The following is a 22,445-nucleotide window of genomic DNA, read 5'->3' as shown; positions in this document are numbered from 1 at the left end:
TGCATCCTGTAACCTCCTCCCATCCTTGAGGAGGACAAACATATTGAGTGTTTTTTCCTGTAGCTTCTAACTCAATGCTGCCCTCTGCTGCTGCAAACCAGAGCCGTATGGCTCCATTAACGGATCTGGCATTAAGTCTACAACAGCGCCCTCTTGTGTTCACATACCGTATAATACAGATGTAAAACAGATGTTTCACCAACATGACAAAATGTAAAGTACAGTGAGCTTTAATCCAAGTATAGATAGATAGATAGATAGATAGATAGATAGATAGATAGATAGATAGATAGATAGATAGATAGATAGATAGATAGATAGATAGATAGATACGTAGATAGATAGATAGATAGATAGATAGATAGATAGATAGATAGATAGATAGATAGATAGATAGATAGATAGATAGATAGATTTTGTTTTCTTTGCTCTTAGTTCATCTTTCTTCCTTTATGACAGTCTTATAAAAGTTCACTTGTTTCACATTCCTCAAAATCAAGCTTAAGATCTTTACAAGATCATAATTCTTATGTTACATTTTTCCAGTATGGAAATTAGTTTGAAAAAGTCCAGTATGGAATATAAAATGTTTAGAGTTCACCACTAAGCAGGACCTTAATCAATCCAGATCACCTCCTGTACATTACTAATTACTTATCACACATATTTAGTAATAACTGAACAGAATATATCTCATCATTACAAAAGTCTAGACTCTTAAATTCTAGAACACATAATCCAGCATGATATGTGGATGTTGATAACTTGGAGCTCTCCATGGTAAATTCTTGAGAACGTGTTCTTTCAAGTCTGTCTCCCACCAGCTCCTCAGCCAGCTCCAACATTTGACAGTCAGGTAGAGCGCTCCAGCACCGAGGAGAAGGTGGATCAAGCTGATGCCACCACCTCCACTCCCCTTCTTGGATTCCCTATAAGCATCTAAAGACAGAAATGCAAGAGGACGCAGCAGCATTAAATCTGGTCTATCATTATATCTTGTGTTACTCAGTCAAGTAGGTCATAAGCCCTACAATGCTGTGCTCAAATGGGGATGAAAGGTGGATTGATGAACCATCTGATTACTCACTGATCACTAGATCCCAAGTAAAACCTCAAAGGTGCTTGCAAGGTGTTGTGTGAGTCAACCCATTACCAATACAAGTGAATGCATCATACGTTCATTCAAATTCTCAAAATAAGATGAACTGATTTAAAGGAGTAAAGGTGGCAGTGGGTATATGAGAGTCACTATAATGAACTATGGTTTGTTTAGCTACATCCTGTTAAAGGGTAGGATCACTCAATTACTAGTCTATTTAGATAAAGAATGCACAATTTTTGAGTTTATGTTTCTGGTTTCTGAGATTCATTTCTAAGACTTCTTCCTCCACCCCACTATGATGGAATTTTGATTGTGGTGCTCTATGCATTAAAACATATCACACCAATCCTCCTTTTCTGACACAATTCAATGTTACTGAATAATCCACAGAACACAGCGTCATCAGTGACCACAGGGACTATTTCTTCTGTATAAAGTCATTTTTTGGACTTTAAAAAAAATATGTTTTAACTCTGTGTATATGAAAACCTGGACAAATAAAAGCAAAATGTACAGTATCTGCATCACTAGATACAAGAAGAGGTGAGGGGGGGGGAAATACTTTTGTTATTTAGTTGACCCGAGACCTTTAATCACAGTAGCTAGCCAATCACAGATATTACAAGTGTATACTTTAATGTTCACTTTAGGGGATTTAAAAAGTGATATCACTGTTTGTGTGTAAATACCCTTACAGCAGAAATACAAAAAAATTGTTAGACACATACAGGAACAAATGCTGACTGAACTTTTACCTTTATGAGCCCGCTGCCAGTCTGAATGCCAGTAACTTTGATACAAAGTTTGTTGTCTCTTCTTGGCTTTAGGCTCCTTGTGTCTAGGTTGCACTTCAACCGCAAGCCCTCCTTGTTGGTCATAGTTGAACGGCTCAGTGTTGAGATTGAGCTGCTGGTTGAAGGCTTGTGAGAAGAATCTGATGTTGCCGCTTTGCCCTCTTGTTGTTGTGGATCCACTGTAGGTCTGCACTGTGTTGTAAGAGGGCTCTGGGTTGTATATCTCCTCCATAGCTACATAGTAGCCCATCTGGGTGAGAAAGGTGGTGAGATCTAGCTGTGGGTTCTGCAGGGCTCGGATCAGTTCACAGCTGATTTCGTAAGTCCTGTCAGGACTGAACCTCCCAAAGACAGCTGTGTCATGCTCTGTGACATACACCGTCTCTACCACCCTGTTCCTCCCCTGGCAACTGATGATGATGCGGTCAATATTGTAATTGTCATAGTTACCATCCAATCCATAATTTTCCGTCACATATGCTGGGAGGTCTGCAGAACCAGGGTAGGTTTCTGTGTTCAGGTTGCCGACTTCAAAGTACGTCATCTGGATAGAGAGAGAGAGAGAGAGAGAGAGAGAGAGAGAGAGAGAGAGAGAGAGAGAGAGAGAGAGAGAGAGAGAGAGAGAGAGAGAGAGAGAGAGAGAGAGAGAGAGGGAGAGAGAGAGAGAGAGAGAGAGAGAGAGAGAGAGAGAGAGAGAGAGAGAGAGAGAGAGAGAGAGAGAGAGAGAACCTCATTCATTCTGTAAAAGTACTGCAGTATTATGAGTGATGTAGTATGCAGTATTACAGTAAAAGTACTGCAGTATTATGAGTGATGTAGTATGCAGTATTACAGTAAAAGTAGTGGTTTGGTCCTCTGACTGATATATTATTATATATGACATCATTAGATTATTAATAGTGAAGCATCAGTGTTAGAGCAGCATGTTACTGTTGTAGCTGCTGGAGGTGGAGCTAGTTTACACTACTTTATATACAGTTAGCTAGTTTAGTCCAGTGGTTCCCAACCTAAGGGTGGGGTCCCTCCGAAGGGTCAGCAGATAAATGTGAGGGGTGGTGAGATGATTCATGGGAGAGGAAAGAAGAAAAAACTAAGTTCTGATACACAAATGTGTTTTCAGTTTTTGGACTTTTTCTCTAATCTTTGATTTTTGCTGAAATATTGGATCATTTGAACATTTATTGAAATGAAAGCATGAGAGAAGTTTAAAGGGAAAAATCACTATTTGGTGGAGCTGTTAACAACTCATAGACATCTGAAATGTGAGTCCACCTTTAATTATGTGTTGTATTTTAAAAGCTTGTTATATTATCCATTGTGTCAAATCTCCATCTGAAAAGTAACTAAAGCTGTCAAATAATTGTAGTGGAGTAGAAAGTACAATATTTCCCTCTGAAATGTAGTGGAGTGGCATCACACGGAAATACTGAAGAAAAGTACATAAAAGGCTAAAAGGCTAAAATATGAATTAAAAGGACTATTCCAACAATTTAGTATTACCCTAAGTTGGGTGTATTAGAAGAGCCAAAATCAAAAAAGAATTGTTGAAATTAAAGCAGCAAATGCAGAGGAGGAGATACCCCTGGCCCTGTAGGGAAATGAAAAAAAGAAAATGTCCCACCAACCTTTCTCTTACTCGTGCCCCTCCTGGACCTGCTCAGTACAGGCAGAAGCTCTTCATTATTACCAAAAAAGTGGAAGCCAAAGGACCCTCTCTCTGGTTGACAATCTGCCACCAGCTGTGGCCACAGAATCAGGTCACTTCACATATTACCTGTACTTACTTATTCCTTATACACATTTTGAGTTTTAGTACAGCAGTGACATTTTTGAAATACTGTTGGCTAAATACAGGCTATATATAATCCCTATCAATATTATGAATGTCTGATGTGGTTACCAATGTGTTTATGCAATGCCTATCAAAACTGCATAATTACTGATTAATAGGCGAGAAACACGAAAATCACAAATGTCCTGCTTACTATACAAGCATTAAAGGATAAGTTCACATTTGTTTTAAGTCTGTCAGACTGGCCATGAAGAGATCCCTTCATAATGCACTTATAATATACACTCACTGTCCTCTTCATTAGGTACACTGGTGCAATCTAATTCAATCCAATACAACAGCTCTGCTATAAATACTACTTTTATCAAGTTTATACATTTTCAGTTTTTGTTGACATTATCAAAAAGGTGATAATTCTACTATATGTTTATTATTGAGGTCATAGTGGGTGATGGTGGTGAACTATGGTGAATTATATTGAATGGTGTTCCTAATATTTTGTCCAGGCCATTAACATACATGAGGGGGCAAAATATTAGGAACACCATTCAATACAATCAATGTAGAATTTATAACAGAGCTGTTGTATTGGATTGAATTAGACTACACAGGTGTACCTAATGAAGTGGTCAGTAACTGTAAATGATTAGGTAAATTATCAACTTATATGAAGCTAATATGAAGTTTCAGCTGTTCCAAATGAGTCGGATCAAGTAGACAGCTTTCAACATTACAGTCTTTTTAGTGCCAAAGTCCCTCTTTTTATTACTAAACTTTCACCACAGCAGGCTGTAAATGTGGCAGATATTTACTTGATCAAGCATAAAATTAGCACCAGCCACCAACCAAATGCTGGTAAATATGCTAGTGGAGGGCAGATTTGCTTCATTTGCTAGCCATAACAACAATGTTAATCTATTAAGGTGGTAAAATTTGAACATTCATTAGTCATTTGGCCAGTGGACAAAACACTTTGTACCCTGGCATGACTAACTCAGACTATTGAAGCCTCATATCAGCTTCAGATCACCTGCATGCATGCACTAAAAGACTGTGTGGACACTGTGGTATTTGTCCCCCATCACTTACACTGAAATCACATTTGAAGGAGATCTTTTCATAGTCAATATGAAGAGGAGGAATGATTACAGAGAGGAAAACCTCTTTCACTGTTGATATGGAAAGCTTTTCATTAATGAATACATTCGCTTTCAAACCAAATATAGTGTCATTTAATCTGAAATAATCCAAATAATCTTACTTTCAAGACAACAAAGTTAGAGACTTCACAGCAGATCACACAATGATTGGCAAACCAGAACAGGAGCTGAAGGCCGTGTCGTGGATAAGGAAGACCAAAACCTGAATTCCTCAGGTGATCAAGAGTGTAGAGCTGATATTGCACCATGATGGAGGTACAGCTGATATATATAAACACACTCACAGCAAAGAACACACACACACACACACACACACACACACACACACACACACACACACACACTGAAGAAGAACGGTTATCAGCTATTATGGCATGTTTAAGGGAAGTCATGTGAGGACAGTAACTTTAGCTAGAATCTTTAAAAAGGTTCAGATTAAAATGTGACTTTCATGAAACCACGAGTTTAAAGGAAGTTATTGTTACAGTTATGAATAGGCTATTATAAAAAGCCGTAACAACAACCGCTGACATAAACGAGTGTAAAAAGAGATAATAAGAAATTATACTTTTTTACCGTTTGTATTGTAGTCTCTGTTAATGGTATTTCATAGTTAGTCTTCCTCGTTGTCGCCAGAGAGACAGTGAGACAGTGGAACAGAAACAAACAGTCTATAGTGGCCGCGATTCAACATAAACACAGCAGCGTCGCCCCCGATTATGCCTAAATGCGTGCTCGTTCACGTCGCTCCGTAACGCACGTTCAAGTGAACGTCCCTGCTGCGTCATTTGCGCGCCGCTTCGCTCCCGATGCTGTTCTTCTCCAGAAAGATAGATGTTTCGATTTCAGGTGTGTATTATACCCCCTAAAAAACTAATATGCCACTCTCCTGAATGCAATTTCAGACGTTTTACTTAGAGTTGGTCGCAATTCCAGACGGTATGTGATTTTTATGGTGACTGTTGTCTAATGTTTATGCGACTGCAAAATCCAATGTGGCTGTGGCGGCCTGTGAAGCCGCCCGCTTGCCTGGTGTCATGAACCGGAGGGTAACAACGCTCCTTTACCCCGTGGACGAAAATTAGCTTATTGTTTCATAAATGCACCATAGTTATGAAAGGTGGGTGAAGGCTAGCTATAAGCTGCGTCCGGACAGTATCTTATTTTGTTAGTTTTAGAGCAGCATTTTTCCATCGATGTGGAAACTGCGTAATGTAATGTAACGTCAGCATGTAGCATTGTGGCTAACGGGTTGTCTTGCTATCTACAGAGAAGAAGCCCTCAATTGTATTCATCTAGTTTAATCATTATTTAAACTCGTACTGTTTTAAAGCGAGCTCCTAACTGCTACACTTGATATTATGTGTAGTTTATCTGCTGTGCAGTTATGTTTGCCACGGTGAGAAGCCATGCTCGGTCAGTGCTGACTTGGCTAACTTACATCACAATGTCTTTATGTAAGATAATGAGCTGTTCTTCTAAAGTATTAATACAACTATAATACGGTGAAACTGAATTCTCATTCAACTTAATGCACACTCTCTAAAAGTACTTGGCACACTTTCACCTTTGTTCATTCTCTTTGTTCTACTTGTACAATTATCATACTAAATAAGCCAAGTTAAGTTAAATATTTTTGGAAAGTAATTATTATATTAACTTAATTAAGTTTTCTCACTCGCTTAACACCACCAGTTAGGTCTGACTGAACCATCATCACACTCATTCATCACTATGGTCCATGTGACAATACTAGCAGCAGATTGATGGTTAAAGTTCAAGTTAAACCAAGTGGCCCACTCCATACACCTTTAGTATAATGTGTAGTGAAATAAGTGTTTGATGCACTCCCAGGGTCATTTTATACTTTAAGACACTGAGGCAAAATGAGAAAAATGACTGCTAAGCGGGGTAATGCAGTAACCCTTCAGATTCTTTATAAACATGATCCTCTGTATGACTCTCCTTTTAAATCAGATTTATTAAAGTGGCTCAAATGATGACTCCTGTACCATGTGGCATCTTGAGTGGCACAGCATAGAAGAGAGGCAGCATTCACTAAGACAGTGTTTCTCAAACTTTTTCACATCAAAGACCAGTTGTGGTCTGATTTCAACGAATAAATATGCATCCCACGGTCTCACACATTCCAAGCAGTTGGACAAGTACTAAATTATTTTAATGTGATAAACACCAAAACTAACAGCAGCAGCAATAATACTTCAAAAGGACATCAGGACGCACCATCAAGCTTAAAATAACAAAAGCGTTACTGCTCAGAAGTAGCCTCTTACTTGGACCAGTTAGGGGAGCGAGTAGGTGAGTATGTATTCTTTCTGTGAGGTCCAAACTTGGTTTCTTGGATGGATCTGACAGAGACAGGTGTCCTCACATTGTCGGTGGGTAGAGAAAACGGTGAGTGGACGAACGGGACACAGAGGTTACCCTTCGTCTTTTGTCCTCTGCAGGGTTGGAGTAAGACGTTGGGTTGAGAGCTCGTAGGTCTTAACATCACATACTTGTTTGCTTCCTTAAGAGGCACAAGCCACATGAAAAACATTGATTTGTGCTCTCCTCTCCATCTTATATCCCCTGTGATGTCACGGGACCCCTCGTGCGTTGTTGGCAGGTCCGACAGTTTGAGCAAGTCGGCCGTCACGTAGGTTTGAGTTTGCTAAGCCTGCTGGGAGCTGGAGTCTGTTTCTGACTTTTCACTAGTCTCAGGCAGTGAGAGACGCATTTAGGTCTGGGGTCAGACTGCTGTGAGGACACCCAGGCCATGTGTGCAGCCCAACAGCTCTATCTATTTGTTAGATTTGTTGTATCTGTTTTTAATCACCACTCTGACTCCGGAATTAAATTAAATTAATTATATATACTGAGCTATAAAACATAATAACAGCAAGGAACTAACAGTTAGCCCTGAAGCTAACCGGTTAGCCTGACCTAAAGCTGTCAGTTTCCTGCATACAGTGAATAAATCTTCACGTTTAACGACCACTGACCATTAAGCAACGTTTAATGGTTTAAGTTTGAAATGTTAAATAAAATAATATACACTAACTGCTGTTATCCAACCGTCTGTTGACCAGAAGCTTCAAGTTCATATCAACTATATCAACACTTCCTGTCCAACACGAGCCATGTACTTCAGAATAAAAGCACCAGTTTTATTCTAAAGTGCTTTGATTTATTTCATTATAACAGTTCTTAATCTGAACCAGTGTTACCATGTTAACTGTAACCCTGGCATAAAATGACAGTAATATTGTTTATCACAATTACTTTTGGGACAGTATATCATCCAACTGAGGCCTGGCACTGCTTACATGTAGATTGAATGATATGAGTGTAGCTCCATGTGTGAAAAGTAACAAAATCACTGTCAGTGTTTGAAAGGTTATTCCAGTAATTCATCAGGAACTATGTGTTAAAGAGGCCTACACTGATTTACTAACACTATGATTAGATAGCAGCATCTCCTCAGTATTTCCAACCAACATAGACACACTTTAGTAGTGATTGATGAACCTCTGGACCTTAAATAAGGATATCAATAAAAGATAATCAGCACAGAATATTCCCAAAATTATCTTTCAAATTCTAAAAATCCTTTTTGTATTTTGTCACTGTTGGGGTTACAAAAACCTGTCGTTCGTAGTCTTTCAGTTAGTTATTATCATTAGAGGGGTTTTTTCTCTTTTTGCACATTTAAGGTGAAAATGTGGCCATTTTCTTGACTTCATTTCACTGTATTACCACTAGAGCCTGACCAATATATTGGTCAGCCGATAATGACTTATGGGCTGGGTGATATGGGCAGAATCAAATATCACAATATTTTTGACCAAATACCTCCAATATCGATGTTTTGACAATACTGTAGGGAGGACTATTGGTGCTTTCACAAAATATTTACACAATGAGATTTGTGATAAATAATCATAAATAATGTGGATAGAATGACTAAGTGGATAGAGGCAGGTAATAGAACGGTCAGTATATCTATCAGAATTTTTTTTACTCCCAAATATCGGTATTGGCATCGGTCTCAAATATCCAGTATCGGTTGGGCTCTAATTACCACCCATTGTTTTTGTTTTTAATACTTTAGATGTGCACTGATGCATCTGTGTGATGCACAATACAATCAGAATGGAAGTGCAGCCAGGCCAAACTTTTCCCCTCTCAAACTTAATGCTTTGATTTTTATCTTCCCTCCCTTCATCATCTCTCTGACCTCTACCACTCTGTCCTGCCTCCTATCTCCACTCCTCGGACCGCTTTCATCATCATGTCATAACGTCCCTCTGTCTTTCTCTCCCTGCCGTCTCTGCAGTCCTTGAATGAAGACTGTACGCTGGAGGAGGAAGACGAGGGACCGATAGAAGAAGAAGATGAAATCGATCAGTTCAACGACGACACATTTGGAGCCGGGGCCATCGGTGAGTATTACCGCATTACGCCCTGTATTGTCATTGGTCGCCTACATGATCACTGTGAGCGTGAGATGATTCTTCAGAATCAGCACTGCTTCAGAAACCGTGTCAGATTTTTAGCACAGATGACTCATCATCACAGATCTAACACAACCACACTTTTCGGCTCCTTTCTGCTCCTCCAGATGACGACTGGCAGGAGGAACACAAGCGCCTCGCTGAGCTCGACCAGCTGAGAGGGGGGCCGGGGTTGGTAGGAGGAGGAGGGATGGGAGGGGAGTCGGACTTAGGCGGACCCGAGGACTCATCCTCCGCCCGTCTCCCTCCGGCCGCCGGCAACCTCCCCCTCCCCTCACTCAACTTCTCGTCTTCCTCCGGACTGCCTCGACCAGGTTAGTAATGAAGTAGTGAGGAATGCTGTTGGTTTCTCTGGTGGTGGTGGTGGTGTTGATGATGATGATGATGATGATAACAACAGCAGTAATACACCTGAGGGGAAATCTAAAGTTAACCTGCTGTTTTCAGATGTAGAAGATCGAGGAGGAGGAGGCGACCTGGCCGAGTCCCTGGCCAGGCTGATCCTGGACGCCGACCCGGCCATCGCTGGGGTCGGGGCAGCAGAGAGACCCGGCCCTCCCCCCAGCCTGTCTGCTCTGCAGGGCCTGGACAGAAGCAGAGTCTTGCCCCAACCATCTCCCATCCCACACCCCACTCAGCCACACCAGCATCCCCATCACCCCCAGCACCAGCTGCCTCCTGGGCCCTCCACTTCAGGTAAGGGAGCAGTAGATCAGGAATGTCCAAAATATTCCATAAAGGTTCATGTAGCTGCAGGTTTTCATTCCAACCAATCAGGAGCAGACCAGGCTTGACTCATTTAATCAGCTGATCTCAGTCTTCAGACAGCTGATTGGTTGAGTTGAGTTATGTTATGTGTGCTTGGAACAAAAACCTTTATGGAATAATGTGGACATGCCTGCAATAAATGAACCCATAAAAACTGTATTGGTGACATCAGTTGCCGATCAGATGGGCAATTTAACCCCTCACCCAAACTGTATTAATATAATAACAATAATATGTTATTTTTCAATAAGGAAGCTTGTATCATCTTTCTTATGACACAATGTCATCATAATTGAGGTCAAATAAACAGAACTGTAGCACTCATTAACTTCTGTCACTCAGTCAGGTGACAGATTCAAGTAAAAGGCAACATAAATTGCAATACATTTTTTCTGGTGACTGTGAATGTCCATAATAAATGATTCACACGTAATCCCCTATGACTTGATTAAAGCATTTATTAACTCATTAATTTAGGATTTTTGTCTTAATTTTCTAGCCGTCCAAAGAATCTACAGACAGTGAATCAAGTAATTCACCAGGATTTTAGTCCCGAACACTGCTGTGTTGTTTATATCTGGAGCTGTAAATGTTTTAATAATGATAAATTGTGAGTCATTCTTAAAGACAAAAATGACAATTCTCTGGTTCCAGCTTCTTAAATGTTTTCAGTCCGCTGAATAGTCTGAATATCTTTGTATTTTTAGACTGATGGTAGGGGTAAAGCATTTTGGGTTTTGGGAAATGCTAATTGACATTTTCACAATTATATAGCTCGAACCACAAATCGATTAATCAGTAATGATAATAATAGTTGGATGCAGACATAATTATATCTTGTTTAGTGGGGGTTAAACTACTACAGAGTTATTTCAGTTTGTACCACACACAGTGTTCTCTGAGCATATAACAAGCAGTTGCTGATTTGATGTGATGCTGTGTACTCTGCTAAGCTGTTTTTACTGAGTTCTGCTGTGTTGTGCTCTGCTCCAGGCCTTCCTCCCTCTTCCATGCTCAGCTACCAACAACAACAACACTTGATGCGCAGAGGAACCGCTCCTATGGGCCAGGTTAGTGTTGAAATGACTGTCTTATAAAGAATTTACTAATCAGCAAACATACAGTTAATAACATAATGACAGTAAAGAGAGAAACGGTTGAAATTCAGATTGAAATGATATCCTGAATTCAGAACACTTGACCAACATTGATTTAAAGCTCATATGTGTTAAATTCATTCATTTCTCATGTTATTTCCTCACAGATGAACTCTCACAGTATCTGGGAGAACAATATGGGGTTCGGACCGGTCAGTCTCACACCCGGACTGGTTACACACATGGAGGTGAGTGTTACTTCCAGACACAGGGCAACCATGTAGCTGAGTGGACTACATTTTTTGAGCTGGACCCTTTTTTCCCATCATTTTAGGTCTAAGTGACTAATGGGGACCTAAATGTTAGAAATTGGTCCAGCATTGAGTGAGAGTTATTATAGGATTGTTATTATAAGTCTCTGATAACAGAAGTAAACACAGGAACTAGCCACGTAGTAACAAAATATATCTCAAAGTTGTAGATGTGTTTTTATACAATATGCCACTGGAATGCATGTGTGTGTTTCTCATACTTCATTTCCCCTGTTCCTCCTCTTCAGGATAGTCCTCTGATGTCTATAATAAAGGAGGTGGGTCTCCCCAAACAACCACCTCAGGGCAGAAACGACGAAGTACGAGATTTGTCCGAGAGGGTCCCTCCTCCACGCTCCTCTTCCCCCGTGATTGGCTCCCCTCCGGTGAGGGCAGTGCCTATAGGGACCCCGCCCAAACAGCCAATGAGCCACATCATGAATCATCAGGTGAACAGAACACAGCTGTTGTCTTCAGTGTTTTCTTTCTGATGTCTTTTCCTCCGTCATTCCCTCTTTTTCATTATCCCTAAAGACCTGATGAACACTGCTAATAAACTATAGCTATTATCTTTGTAATATGTCTACACTGTAGAGGCTTTACAGATGTTATACTTACAGCAGATGTGTTAAAATGATTTGGATGCTACTCTATACTTTCTATATGTTTCAGTTAATCCCGTCCTAATGTGTCCAGCAGTCCTCTTCTCTCTCTCTCTGTTCTCTTGTTATAGTTATCATGTTGTGAATTGCTGTACATGTAGATAACGTTGTCTCTGTGTGTGTGTGTGTGTGTGTGTGTGTGTGTGTGTGTGTGTGTGTGTGTGTGTGTGTGTGTGTGTGTGTGTGTGTGTGTGTGTGTGTGTAGATCCACCACCCCACGCCGGTTCATGTGAGAGCCCCGGTCCAGCACAGATACCCTCCTCCTTTCCCCGAGCGTCTGTCACCCAACACCCTCCTCAATATAGCTGTGAGTTTTTTTTTCTCCGCTCTCCCTTTTCCTCTTCTCCTCCATCCTCCCCCCCTCAGTCCTTCAGTTTTATGACAAACTTAAAATCAAGGAACGTCACGGGGGTCCTTTTTAAACTTAATGGTAAGACACAAATCAGCAAATTAACATGTGATTTCACTTGAAGTGGACGGTGAACAACTTCAACATTCAGTCTGCAAAGCCAATTTGTTCGTTATAAATTTGCTAATTTACAGTCCTTTTAATTAAGGACCTGTTTCAAAATAAAAGGGCCTAAAGAGTAATGTGAAAAAAGAACAAAAAAAACCGATGGAAAATGAAAATTGTAATCATTTTAAAATAGTACATAGTAAAAGTAGCTAAAACATAAGATTGCTCATTTGCAGACCTTTCAATGAAGGGCCGTTTTATTCAAATGTCCTGTAAGATAATATAATGATAGAAGTAGTAGTAGTAGTAATAATAACTTTATTTGTATCGCACCTTTCATATAAGAAATGCAGCTCAAAGTGCTTTACAACAAAATAAATTACCTATACCAAGTGTTTCAAAATAAAAGGGCCTAAAAGGAGCATAGAGTAACATGAAAGAAAGAACCAACAAAAAAAAACATGGAAAATAAAAAATAGCAATGATTTTAAAATGGTAAAATAGAGAATACAGAGAATAAATACTATATACATATATATATATATATATATACATATATATATATATATATATATATATATATATATATATATATATATATATATATTAAACTTAAACTTAAACTTTGACCAAGGTGTCATATATATATATATATATATATGACACCTTGGTCAAAGTTTAAGTATTCATGTTATGTTGGGATATAAAGTGTTATTTGATACTAGTTGGCATTCTATATGGGACAATCATGTGTCATATGTGTTGGCCGGGACCAATAACTTCTATGAATCTCTGCTGGTTACCTGGCAACTGGTCATGGTCAACACACATAGCCCCAAGTTTTAAAAAAACTCTAAGCTTTTAGAAAGATTAAAGAAACAAGCTGTGATGTTATTTAGTGAGCTTCTCGTGGTAGTTTCATATATACAGTAAAAGTATAAAGGTACAAATCTATTTTCTAACTCTCAGCAAGAAACCGAATAAGTGTCCTTCCCAACATGGCAAGCTGTTTCTATAAATAAGGAGTAGTGAGAGATAAAAGAGCTTCCATTTTTTCAGGAATTTGAAGTTTCTATGTTGCTGTTTTTATTCAGAACTCTCCACTGTGTCGCGGTCCCTTCCCTCCCGGTGTCGGCCCAGTTCTGTCTCAGATTCAACGGGCCCAGCTGCTTAACTCTCAGGTTAGTAGCACACAAACACACACACACACACACACACACACACACACAGATAACAGCCTTCTTAGACACACAGTGCAACTTTCATAATAGGTAATACCTTGAGAGTAAGATCATTGAAGACTACAATGAATGATTCTTCCTGAGAACGTAAGAAACAGAATACAAGAAACTAAACTAATTATACAGGAAAAAAAGAGACAATGCACCAAGCAATCACAGTACTAATGACATACACTATATACTCATTTGAGAAAAGCAGTTGTTTGCTGTTCTCAGATAAGAAGATCAATTAATCAATCAATCAATCAATTTCACTTGTGTGCAACAAAGTTGCTGTTAGTGTGAGACATGCTCAACCCAGCTTAGGTTTCTGGCACTTCACCTACTTAAAGTCCAAAAAGTCAAAGCTGCAGCAACGCTTGTATTAAACAGAACAGCTTTATTAATAGACTGACGCGTTTCAACTTGCGGCTTTCATCGGGCTCATCATAAAACACATTACAAGCAGTATTTAAAAAGGTTTTAAAAAATAACTATACAAAAAAGAATCAATTCTGTGCATCCAGACATGTATCAGCCAGTGTGTTGGGTATGTGGTCATGTGACTAACATGTGACTAACATGTGACACTCTGTAATATCTCTTATCGTGTGTGACTCCAGGTGGCAGGTTTTCCCCGGGGTCCAGCGCCTCCTCTGCTACCAGGCGGCGGCGGTTTCAGGCCGTTCTTCGGAGGCCCCCCTCCTCCGCACGCCCACCGAATGGGCCCGCCACCCCCTCACGGTCCCCTCAACCACGCGCCGCCCATCCGGCACAACACCACCCACCTCCACCCCCAGCACCGCCGCATGCTCACTCAGCGCATGCAGAGCCGAGGAGGGTAAGGAGAAGTGTGTGTGTGTGTGTGAACTGAACTGCGCACCTTGATCTCTAACCAACAGGCAAGCGTTACCCCCCAAAACGAAATCATAACCACTTCATCTCTCTACCTCTCCTGCAGGGACCGTGGTAGGATTGGAGGGGACCGGCGCAGCAGGGACCCTTACAGTAACCTGATGACTCAGAAAGAGAAGGAATGGGTCACCAAGATCCAGATGATGCAGCTGCAGAGTACTGACCCGTACCTGGATGACTACTACTATCAGGTTGGTTGTTGATGTAGTTCTCTTCACTGTTAGCTCTTATAGCTCTGGTTATCAGTTTAGATCAGAGTGTACACAACCTGTCTAAAGTTCAGACACATCTTCCCATTCCCTTGAATGAAAAAGAGTGCCCAAATGTTTAACTGTTCCTGTATATGAGTCTCTATCAGGACATTGAGAGCCAAGAACAGTATTAGATTTAGAACTAATTTTAATTGTCTATTGATTTTTATTATTGATTTTTTATTATTTAATCTGAAAAGATTTCAGGAAATTGTGAAAAATGTGCAACACATTTTCTTCAGAGTTCAGGTTGTTTTCAGATTGCTCATTTTATCCGACCAACAGTTCAAAACACAATGAAGTTTTATTTAAAGTGATATAAGAAATGGAAGCAAACTCTCACATTTTAGAAGCTGGAACCAGAATCTAGATCGAACCTTTATTCAAGCTGGACACCAAAACCCAATGTTCAGTCAAACCATGTGGAGAATATGCATGTTTTCCACTTCGCAGAAGGTGGTGGTATGAATGTGAGGGCCCTTTTTGACACCATCTGTAGTTTAAGGAAATATCTTATAAGTGTCTTTCAGGCTCACTGTTGGTGATGGTCCATTTGCAACCCTTTTTTTTAGGTAGCCTATTAATCAGTTAACTGATTAACAAAAAAAGAACAATTTTGACAATAGAATAATCATTTATGAAGCAGAAGTGGTTATTGGACTGTTGCTCAGAGAAAACATGTAAAAGCATTAGAGCCAGACCGATATTGGCCTATCACAGATATATTGGTATCGGCCTATATGTTGTGCGATATGTGCCGATAAGTTATTTAGGCAGCATTTAATGTATATTTGATCCTTTCTCTTAATTCAATTTAAATATATCTGTACGTGTGTCTTTATTTATTTATTTAGGTCATTTAGTTAGTTTTAGTTATTTATAATGATTAAACTCCAGGTGTAGTTTAGTTTATTGTCAAGTTTATTGTCAAATTGGAAAATTTCATGCCTTCATGACATTAATGGGATCAATGCAAAAACGTTTTTTACTCCTTTAATATCGGCATTGGCTCCAAAAATATAGTATCGGTCATGCTCTAAAAAATGTAATGTTTCATCTGTTATAGTTGAGATGGATTTTAATTCCCTTTCCTCGAAGTATGCACAAAAAAGACATCACTTATCTCTAGGTTGTTGTGTATATCTGCTCAGGAGGATATCTGTGGTCTTAATCCTAACTTTGTGTGTAGTTGTAGACTGTTGTTAAATCAGTTATCATTCAGCACCATCAGACCAGTGGTTACTTCTGTCACTACGGCTAATCACAATAGTTTGGAAGCTCAGACAGTTTAACTTCTATCCTGGGTCCAGATCACTTTATTTGACTTATTATATCATGTGGAATTATTGTTAAATACAGCTGCATCTAGTATACTTACAAATGACATACTTGTATTTAAAAAGGCAGCTTCTGGGTTGGTTCAAGATCGCTGAGCACTTACTGTATGTTTGTGTGTGTGTGTGTAGAACTACTATGAAAAGATGGAGAAACGTCAGGAGAGAGAGAGAGACAGCAGCAAGAAGGAGCACACCACCAAACTCATCACTCCACAGGTAGCCAAGCTGGAACACACCTACAGACCAGGTAAGAGACAGCAGAACTCACCACAATATTATCTGATCTGCAAACACATAATATTGTACACCTGTATTAAATGCCCACTCGTGTTTGTCCACAGTTCAGTTTGCCGGCTCTCTGGGTAAGCTGACGGTCTCCAGCGTCAACAACCCCCGCAAGATGATCGATGCCGTGGTGACCACTCGCACCGACGACGAGGCATGTTTGCATCTTTCACTGTTTTTATATAATATTCTTTCTTTCTTTTACCCCTGGATGAAAGGTCAATCTGTCCATATTCAACTTCGTGACTTCTTTTCCACCAGCAACTTTTTTTGGCTTTTTGTGAAATACCTTTTAAAAAATCTGAGAAATGACTATGACATGTTGTGTAGACATTCATGGCTTCTAAAGGATGAATGCTTATGACTTTGGCGACCCTCTGACTTTTCATGTAGTGTGATATGCTAAACATCAGCTAAGCTTATCTTTGCAAGTACTTTCTTAGTCTGTCACTTCCACAGTAACAATTGTTTATTTAGTTGGACACTTAAAGGTGCAGTGTGTAGAATTTAGTGTCATCTAGCAGAACAGACTTAACAGAAATGGTAAATGGACTGTACTTATATAGCATTTTTCTAGTTTTTTAAGTAAAATTCACCTATTCACATACATTCATACACTGATGACAGGGGCTACCACGCAGGGTTCACACAATATATATCCATAAGTACTTTTTAATTAGTGTATAATCACCTGAAAATAAGACTCAGTGTTTTGTTACCTTTAGAATGAGCCCTTTATTTATGCTAGAGATGTAGCATATTGCACTGCCATGTTTCTACAGTAGCCCAGAAAGGACACACCAATCACTGACACTAGAGAAGGCATTTCAAATATGGAAGTGGAGAGGGACATGAAGGATATTCATTTTGTTGCAATCTGAAACGTCACCACTAGATGACACTAAATCCTACACATTGGTCCTATAATAATCATCATCCTTTGTTTTTTTTAGACATACTGGTCACTCCATTAGAAATGAACTTACATCATTTGATCTGCTTAAATTGTTCAACCATTAACGTCAATACTGTCACATTCAGTTGTTATCACAGGTACTTTATTATCCTCACTCACCCAATTATATACACACACTTTATGTACACACCCCTAAACCCTCAGATACAGAGAATCACAAATACTCACATATGCAGACACTCAAATTCACACCCACAGACACACATACACAAAAGACAGACCTAAAATAAGACAACAAACGGCACAAAAAAAAATCATCATTTGGAACTCATTACTTAGACATTACTGTTTTTTTGTCGCATTGTGAAAGTTCCTAGGGATGGATATACAAACTCAGAGGGCAAATATTTTGTACTGTGTAGTAAGTGGGTAATGACTTTGGACAACAGTAGTCTTTCTTGTTGAAGTGAATGGGAGGGTGTGTCCAAACTATTGACTGGTACTGTGCCTCTGAGTACGATTTCTAATGTTGAAGTATTTTCTCCTCCGTTTTTAAGTCACGCTGATCAGTTTGTGTGTGTCTCTACCTCCAGGAGAAGAGAGAGAAGCAGGTTTGGAATAAGAGGCGACAGATCCTCTACACCGTGGAAAAGGTAGGATGAGGACGGCTCAGCTGTGTGTATCCAACAAATCTTCCACAAGTTTGACTTAACACTTCCTGGATGCTTAAAGCGCCTCTGTGATCCTTCTCCAGATGTACAGTTTGCTGCTGGAGGTTCAAGACTTTGAGAAACGTTTCGTCCAAGCCCCAGAGGAGGACAGAGAAGCTCTACTGGAGCAGCACAAAACCAACACCATGCAGCTGTGCAACTCCCTGCAGGAGAAGGAGTGGGACGACAGGTAAGGAGGGAAGAAAGGGACGGATGGAAACCGAACAAATAGAGAAACACACGGGCAGCCTCAGTTCAACTTGTTTCTCTTCCTCTTGTTAAGAGTGAGCGACGAGCAGTGCGTGATGATCATGTCGGTGAGGAAGGGCAAGCGTCTCATCTCCAGGCTGCTCCCCTTCCTACCCCCGCCCCAGGCCGCCGCCATTGTCATGGCGATTGCCCGCAACCTTCCAGCTCTGGCAAAGAAGGACAAGCAGGACCAGGTAAAGCGTCTCAACGTACAAACACCAAAATACAGGACTGTGCATTCACATTTATTCATCCTCACTATGTGGGAGCAGTGTGTGTCCACATCACAGTGCCAGGAGCCTGATGGAGAGTGTCAGGAGTATCCACACGTGTCAAATAAATAAACATGTGGCAGTCCTGTTTGTTCGTTTGGATATGCAACAAACATATCAACAGATTTTAATGAGGATTTGTAAAGTTACTGAGTTTTAGCTGCAGATCCAGTCATATTTAACGGATGTCTTAACTCAGATTTTTAACATTTCGGCTGACCTCTCATCAACTAATTGTACTTAACAAAAAGAAAATTTCAGTTTTATCTCCTGTAAAGCACTCCACATATCAGACGTCGTAATCAAAACATTATTAGAATCAGATCAAATATTGTGGTGTGTGCTCTTTTTTTCAACCAGTCTGAGTCTGACACCTTCGTAAACTCCCCTCAAGTTAGTTTTTTTGCTGTTTCACTGGATCCTTCAATTTTCACTTGTTAAAATACATAGATACTTTATTGATAGAAAAACTAACAAGTTATTACTAAAAACTACCCTTTTAAAACTAGTATATGTGTAATAAATGAGACTGTTTAAATCTGGAAGTTCTTGTTCAAATCACAGCTTCACTGAGAAGGACGTGTTACTTTGTGTTAAACAGTCTGTACGTATAGTGATTATGACATGCTTTTTTTTTTTTTTTTTTTTGGGGAATTAATGGTTAATTTTTTGCGTGTCAAATTAAGAAAACCACATGTAGCTGTTAGTGAAGCAGCTGCTGTCATGTTTCCTCGTCTCTCAGTGCTTGTTTTCAGCAGGAACTCTCCCGCTCTCTGCTTTCTCAGTGAGGTTGCAGTTGTGGTCTGACTGCACACTCACCATTACACTGAGCTATTCCTTAAAGCAGCTACACTACTTGTATAACACATTAGGTTAGAAAACATCTTAAAATATCTTCTTTTTTTGTGTGTTTTTTCTTCTTTTTTTAAATTCCTTGATGTCCTGGTGATGATTCCTTGAAGTCTTTTGACACTAAAAGTCTACTACAAGTCCCATTCTCTCACACACATACACTGTTTACACAGCCATCAGAAGCAATGTGGGGTTCAGTATGTTGCCCAAGGAGGAGGCAGGAAACGAACCGCCAATCTTCTGAATAATAATAATAATACATTTGAAGCAAATCTCAAAGTGCTACAAGATAGAAGCATCAATATAAGTCCTTTTCATTGTCTCTTCCCTGTCTCTGTTGTGTAGGTGCTGTGCTGGTTAGTGGAGCCGGTGTCTGCAGTGATCCAGTCTTTGTCCAGCTCCGCCCTCACAGACCTGCTCCAGGAGCTTCAGGGCAACGAGGGCCAACTGGCCACAGTACTGCTCAACAAGGTACACACACATACGGTAACTCGTTAACCTTAACGCAAATATAAAAGAAGACTGGTGAACAAGGATTTATCTTCAATATCTTGTCCTGTAATTAAACCAACTGATTCTGGGTTAAACACTTAGACCTTCAGAGCACATTATTAGTGTACTGTGTATTATCTGGCTGCTTTGAACCAAGACTAATAATTATATAAAGTTAAAAGAGAAGGGTTGTGATCCTTTATATTTCCTATTACAGACAAAAACCAACAATACAATGATCCTACTAATTATCATGGGTGTCCCTAAATAACTGAAATAACAGAAACTAGAGGATTTTTTTATAATAAGAAGAATATCCAGCTAAGCACCCACACACAATAAATACACACTCTTGTCTCTCTGTGTGTGTGTGTGTAGTTCGGTGTGACACTGCTGTATCTGATCCTGAGTGAAGGAGAGAGGATGCAGAGCTCCGACCCCAATTGTCAACTCATGGACGACAATCGATGGTAAGCCACCACACGTCACTTTCATTCCTTCACACATCTTCACACTTGCACTCCTCTCACCTCTCTCTCTCTGCCCCCCCCCCCCCCCCCCCCCCCCCCCCCCCCCCCCCCCCCCCCCTCCGATCCAGGACTGAGTTGGTGTTTTCGGTGACGAGGGAGTTGCTCAGCGTTCCCTCCTCTTCCCTCTCCCCTCCCCTCTTCACGCCCCCCAACCTGCTCTCCCTCTTCTCGCGCTACGTCGACCGGCAGAGGTTGGAGCTGTTACAGGACAAGCTACAGTGAGTTTCATCTTCACACACACACACACACACACGTAATAAGTAGCATGTGTCACATTCACTCATTTATTTATCTTTCTTTTTCAGGATTTCTGCTCTGTCCAGGTAGAAGTTACTACAAACATCAACACAACCCACCCCCACCCCACCCCACCCCACTCGATGCAGACCTTTCTTTTTGTGTGTGTGTGTGCGTGTGCGTGTGCCAGAAGAGTGAATGGTGTGTGTGTGTGTGTGTGTGTGGTCTTGAGGTGAGTCCACGGTGGATCATTTTAATCCAGCAGAATCTCTAGTCACTTTTGTTTTTCTGTGTTTAGTCTGTGGTGTGCGTGCGTGCATGATGGACAGTGACACAGAACGAATGAATTCAAATGACGAAAAAATGAAATCTGCATTTTTAAATATCTTGTTTACGATTATGCCTGTGATGAACCTTGAAATTAAAAAGTATTTCTATTATATAAAAATGTTGCGTGCTCTTTTCCTCGCCCCCTCTATTTCTACACATCCTCCAACATTCTGAACACACACACACACCCACACCCTGCACTGAACTCAGGAAACGCTATCATAACTCACATGAATCTGCAATGAGGATACACCAGAGATACAAAGAAATTTAAAAATTCAAAATACCTAAATAAGATATAATAATCAAATAAAGTCATGAGTTTGAAGTGCTCCATCTAGATCCATTTTCAGGTTTAGAATAACATAGATGGGAATAATACTTTATAATGAATGCATTAAAAAATAGTCAGAATTATCTAAAAAGTTTTAAGAGGCATTTTTAGTTTTTTTTAATAAGGTAATTCTTGAGAGTTACCATAAAACATCACCCAGTTTCAACTTTTTAGGATGAATGATCAATAACTAACTATAGAAAGATATGTAAATGTGACAGTGAAAGTAGATTAAGGTAGGTTTAAAGTTTCCACATCACGCTCACACATCACTCCCATAAACTGCATACTGGCTCCAATCTAGTTATGAAACATAGCCAGCACCCTCCAACATGTCTATCTCCTTATAATTATGGGTGTCTGCAACAAAAAGGTCCTTCAATTCAGTTTTTGGCCTTCCTTTCTTTCTTGTGCCCCTTTGAACATGTAATGTCGTCGTTACGAGTTAAAAACATGGCAGCGTTGTTACTTCAGGCTTCACCTCTGTGATTGTCTTACTTGGTGTGATAAATAGTACACATTCAAGTTCTACATTCAAATCACATTTTCTTCACAGATCTGAAAATGCACTGAATAAATACATGGACTCCACGGCAACACAAGATACCTTTTATTTGATCAGCACATTTTATAAACAAGGAGACAACTGAATACACAACAAGAAATGATACACCAAAAATCTGAAAAAACTGGAACAAAAGCTTCACATTCCTGAATAAAACAAGAGGAATACAACTGAGACTCTTATTCCATCTTTTCAGCATCTGGAGTTAATCACTTCAATCCACTCTGATAATGAAACACTACTATAATGTAGATTACAGAAGTCTTACTGCATCTTAGAAGAACATCCAG

General features: G+C 39.9%; 2 protein-coding genes across 3 annotated transcripts; one reads left to right on the top strand and one right to left on the bottom strand.

Annotated features, from left to right (window-relative positions):
- Window positions 1-234: 234 nt before the first annotated feature.
- On the bottom strand, window positions 235-5,558 carry LOC134001502 (uncharacterized). 2 transcript variants are annotated; one of them, XM_062441059.1, is made up of 5 exons: window positions 5,425-5,558; window positions 4,950-5,109; window positions 3,522-3,635; window positions 1,858-2,440; window positions 235-939 (listed from the first exon to the last, which is right to left on the bottom strand). In XM_062441059.1, the coding sequence occupies exons 2-5, from the start codon at window positions 5,094-5,096 to the stop codon at window positions 725-727; spliced, it is 1,059 nt and encodes a 352-aa protein (XP_062297043.1). In that variant the 5' UTR covers window positions 5,097-5,109; window positions 5,425-5,558; the 3' UTR covers window positions 235-724. The 2 variants fall into 2 exon arrangements, with proteins under 2 accessions (XP_062297043.1, XP_062297041.1); XM_062441057.1 differs by having other exon boundaries at window positions 4,950-5,552.
- Window positions 5,559-5,627: 69 nt separating this feature from the next.
- On the top strand, window positions 5,628-21,368 carry patl1 (PAT1 homolog 1, processing body mRNA decay factor). Its single transcript, XM_062441052.1, has 20 exons — window positions 5,628-5,697; window positions 9,188-9,293; window positions 9,473-9,679; window positions 9,813-10,061; window positions 11,127-11,203; window positions 11,398-11,478; window positions 11,790-11,990; window positions 12,409-12,510; window positions 13,755-13,841; window positions 14,504-14,721; window positions 14,842-14,986; window positions 16,513-16,630; window positions 16,725-16,822; window positions 18,178-18,237; window positions 18,339-18,484; window positions 18,578-18,737; window positions 20,013-20,138; window positions 20,538-20,629; window positions 20,758-20,907; window positions 20,995-21,368. Exons 1-20 carry the CDS (start codon window positions 5,683-5,685, stop codon window positions 21,014-21,016), a joined length of 2,460 nt encoding a protein of 819 aa, XP_062297036.1. The 5' UTR covers window positions 5,628-5,682; the 3' UTR covers window positions 21,017-21,368.
- The last annotated feature ends 1,077 nt before the right edge of the window (window positions 21,369-22,445 follow it).

This window comes from Scomber scombrus, chromosome 2, assembly GCF_963691925.1.
Source record: "Scomber scombrus chromosome 2, fScoSco1.1, whole genome shotgun sequence".
Lineage (NCBI taxonomy): Eukaryota > Metazoa > Chordata > Actinopteri > Scombriformes > Scombridae > Scomber > Scomber scombrus.
The sequence above is the reverse complement of the archived record's forward strand: the minus strand, read 5'-3'. Positions and strand labels throughout refer to the sequence as shown.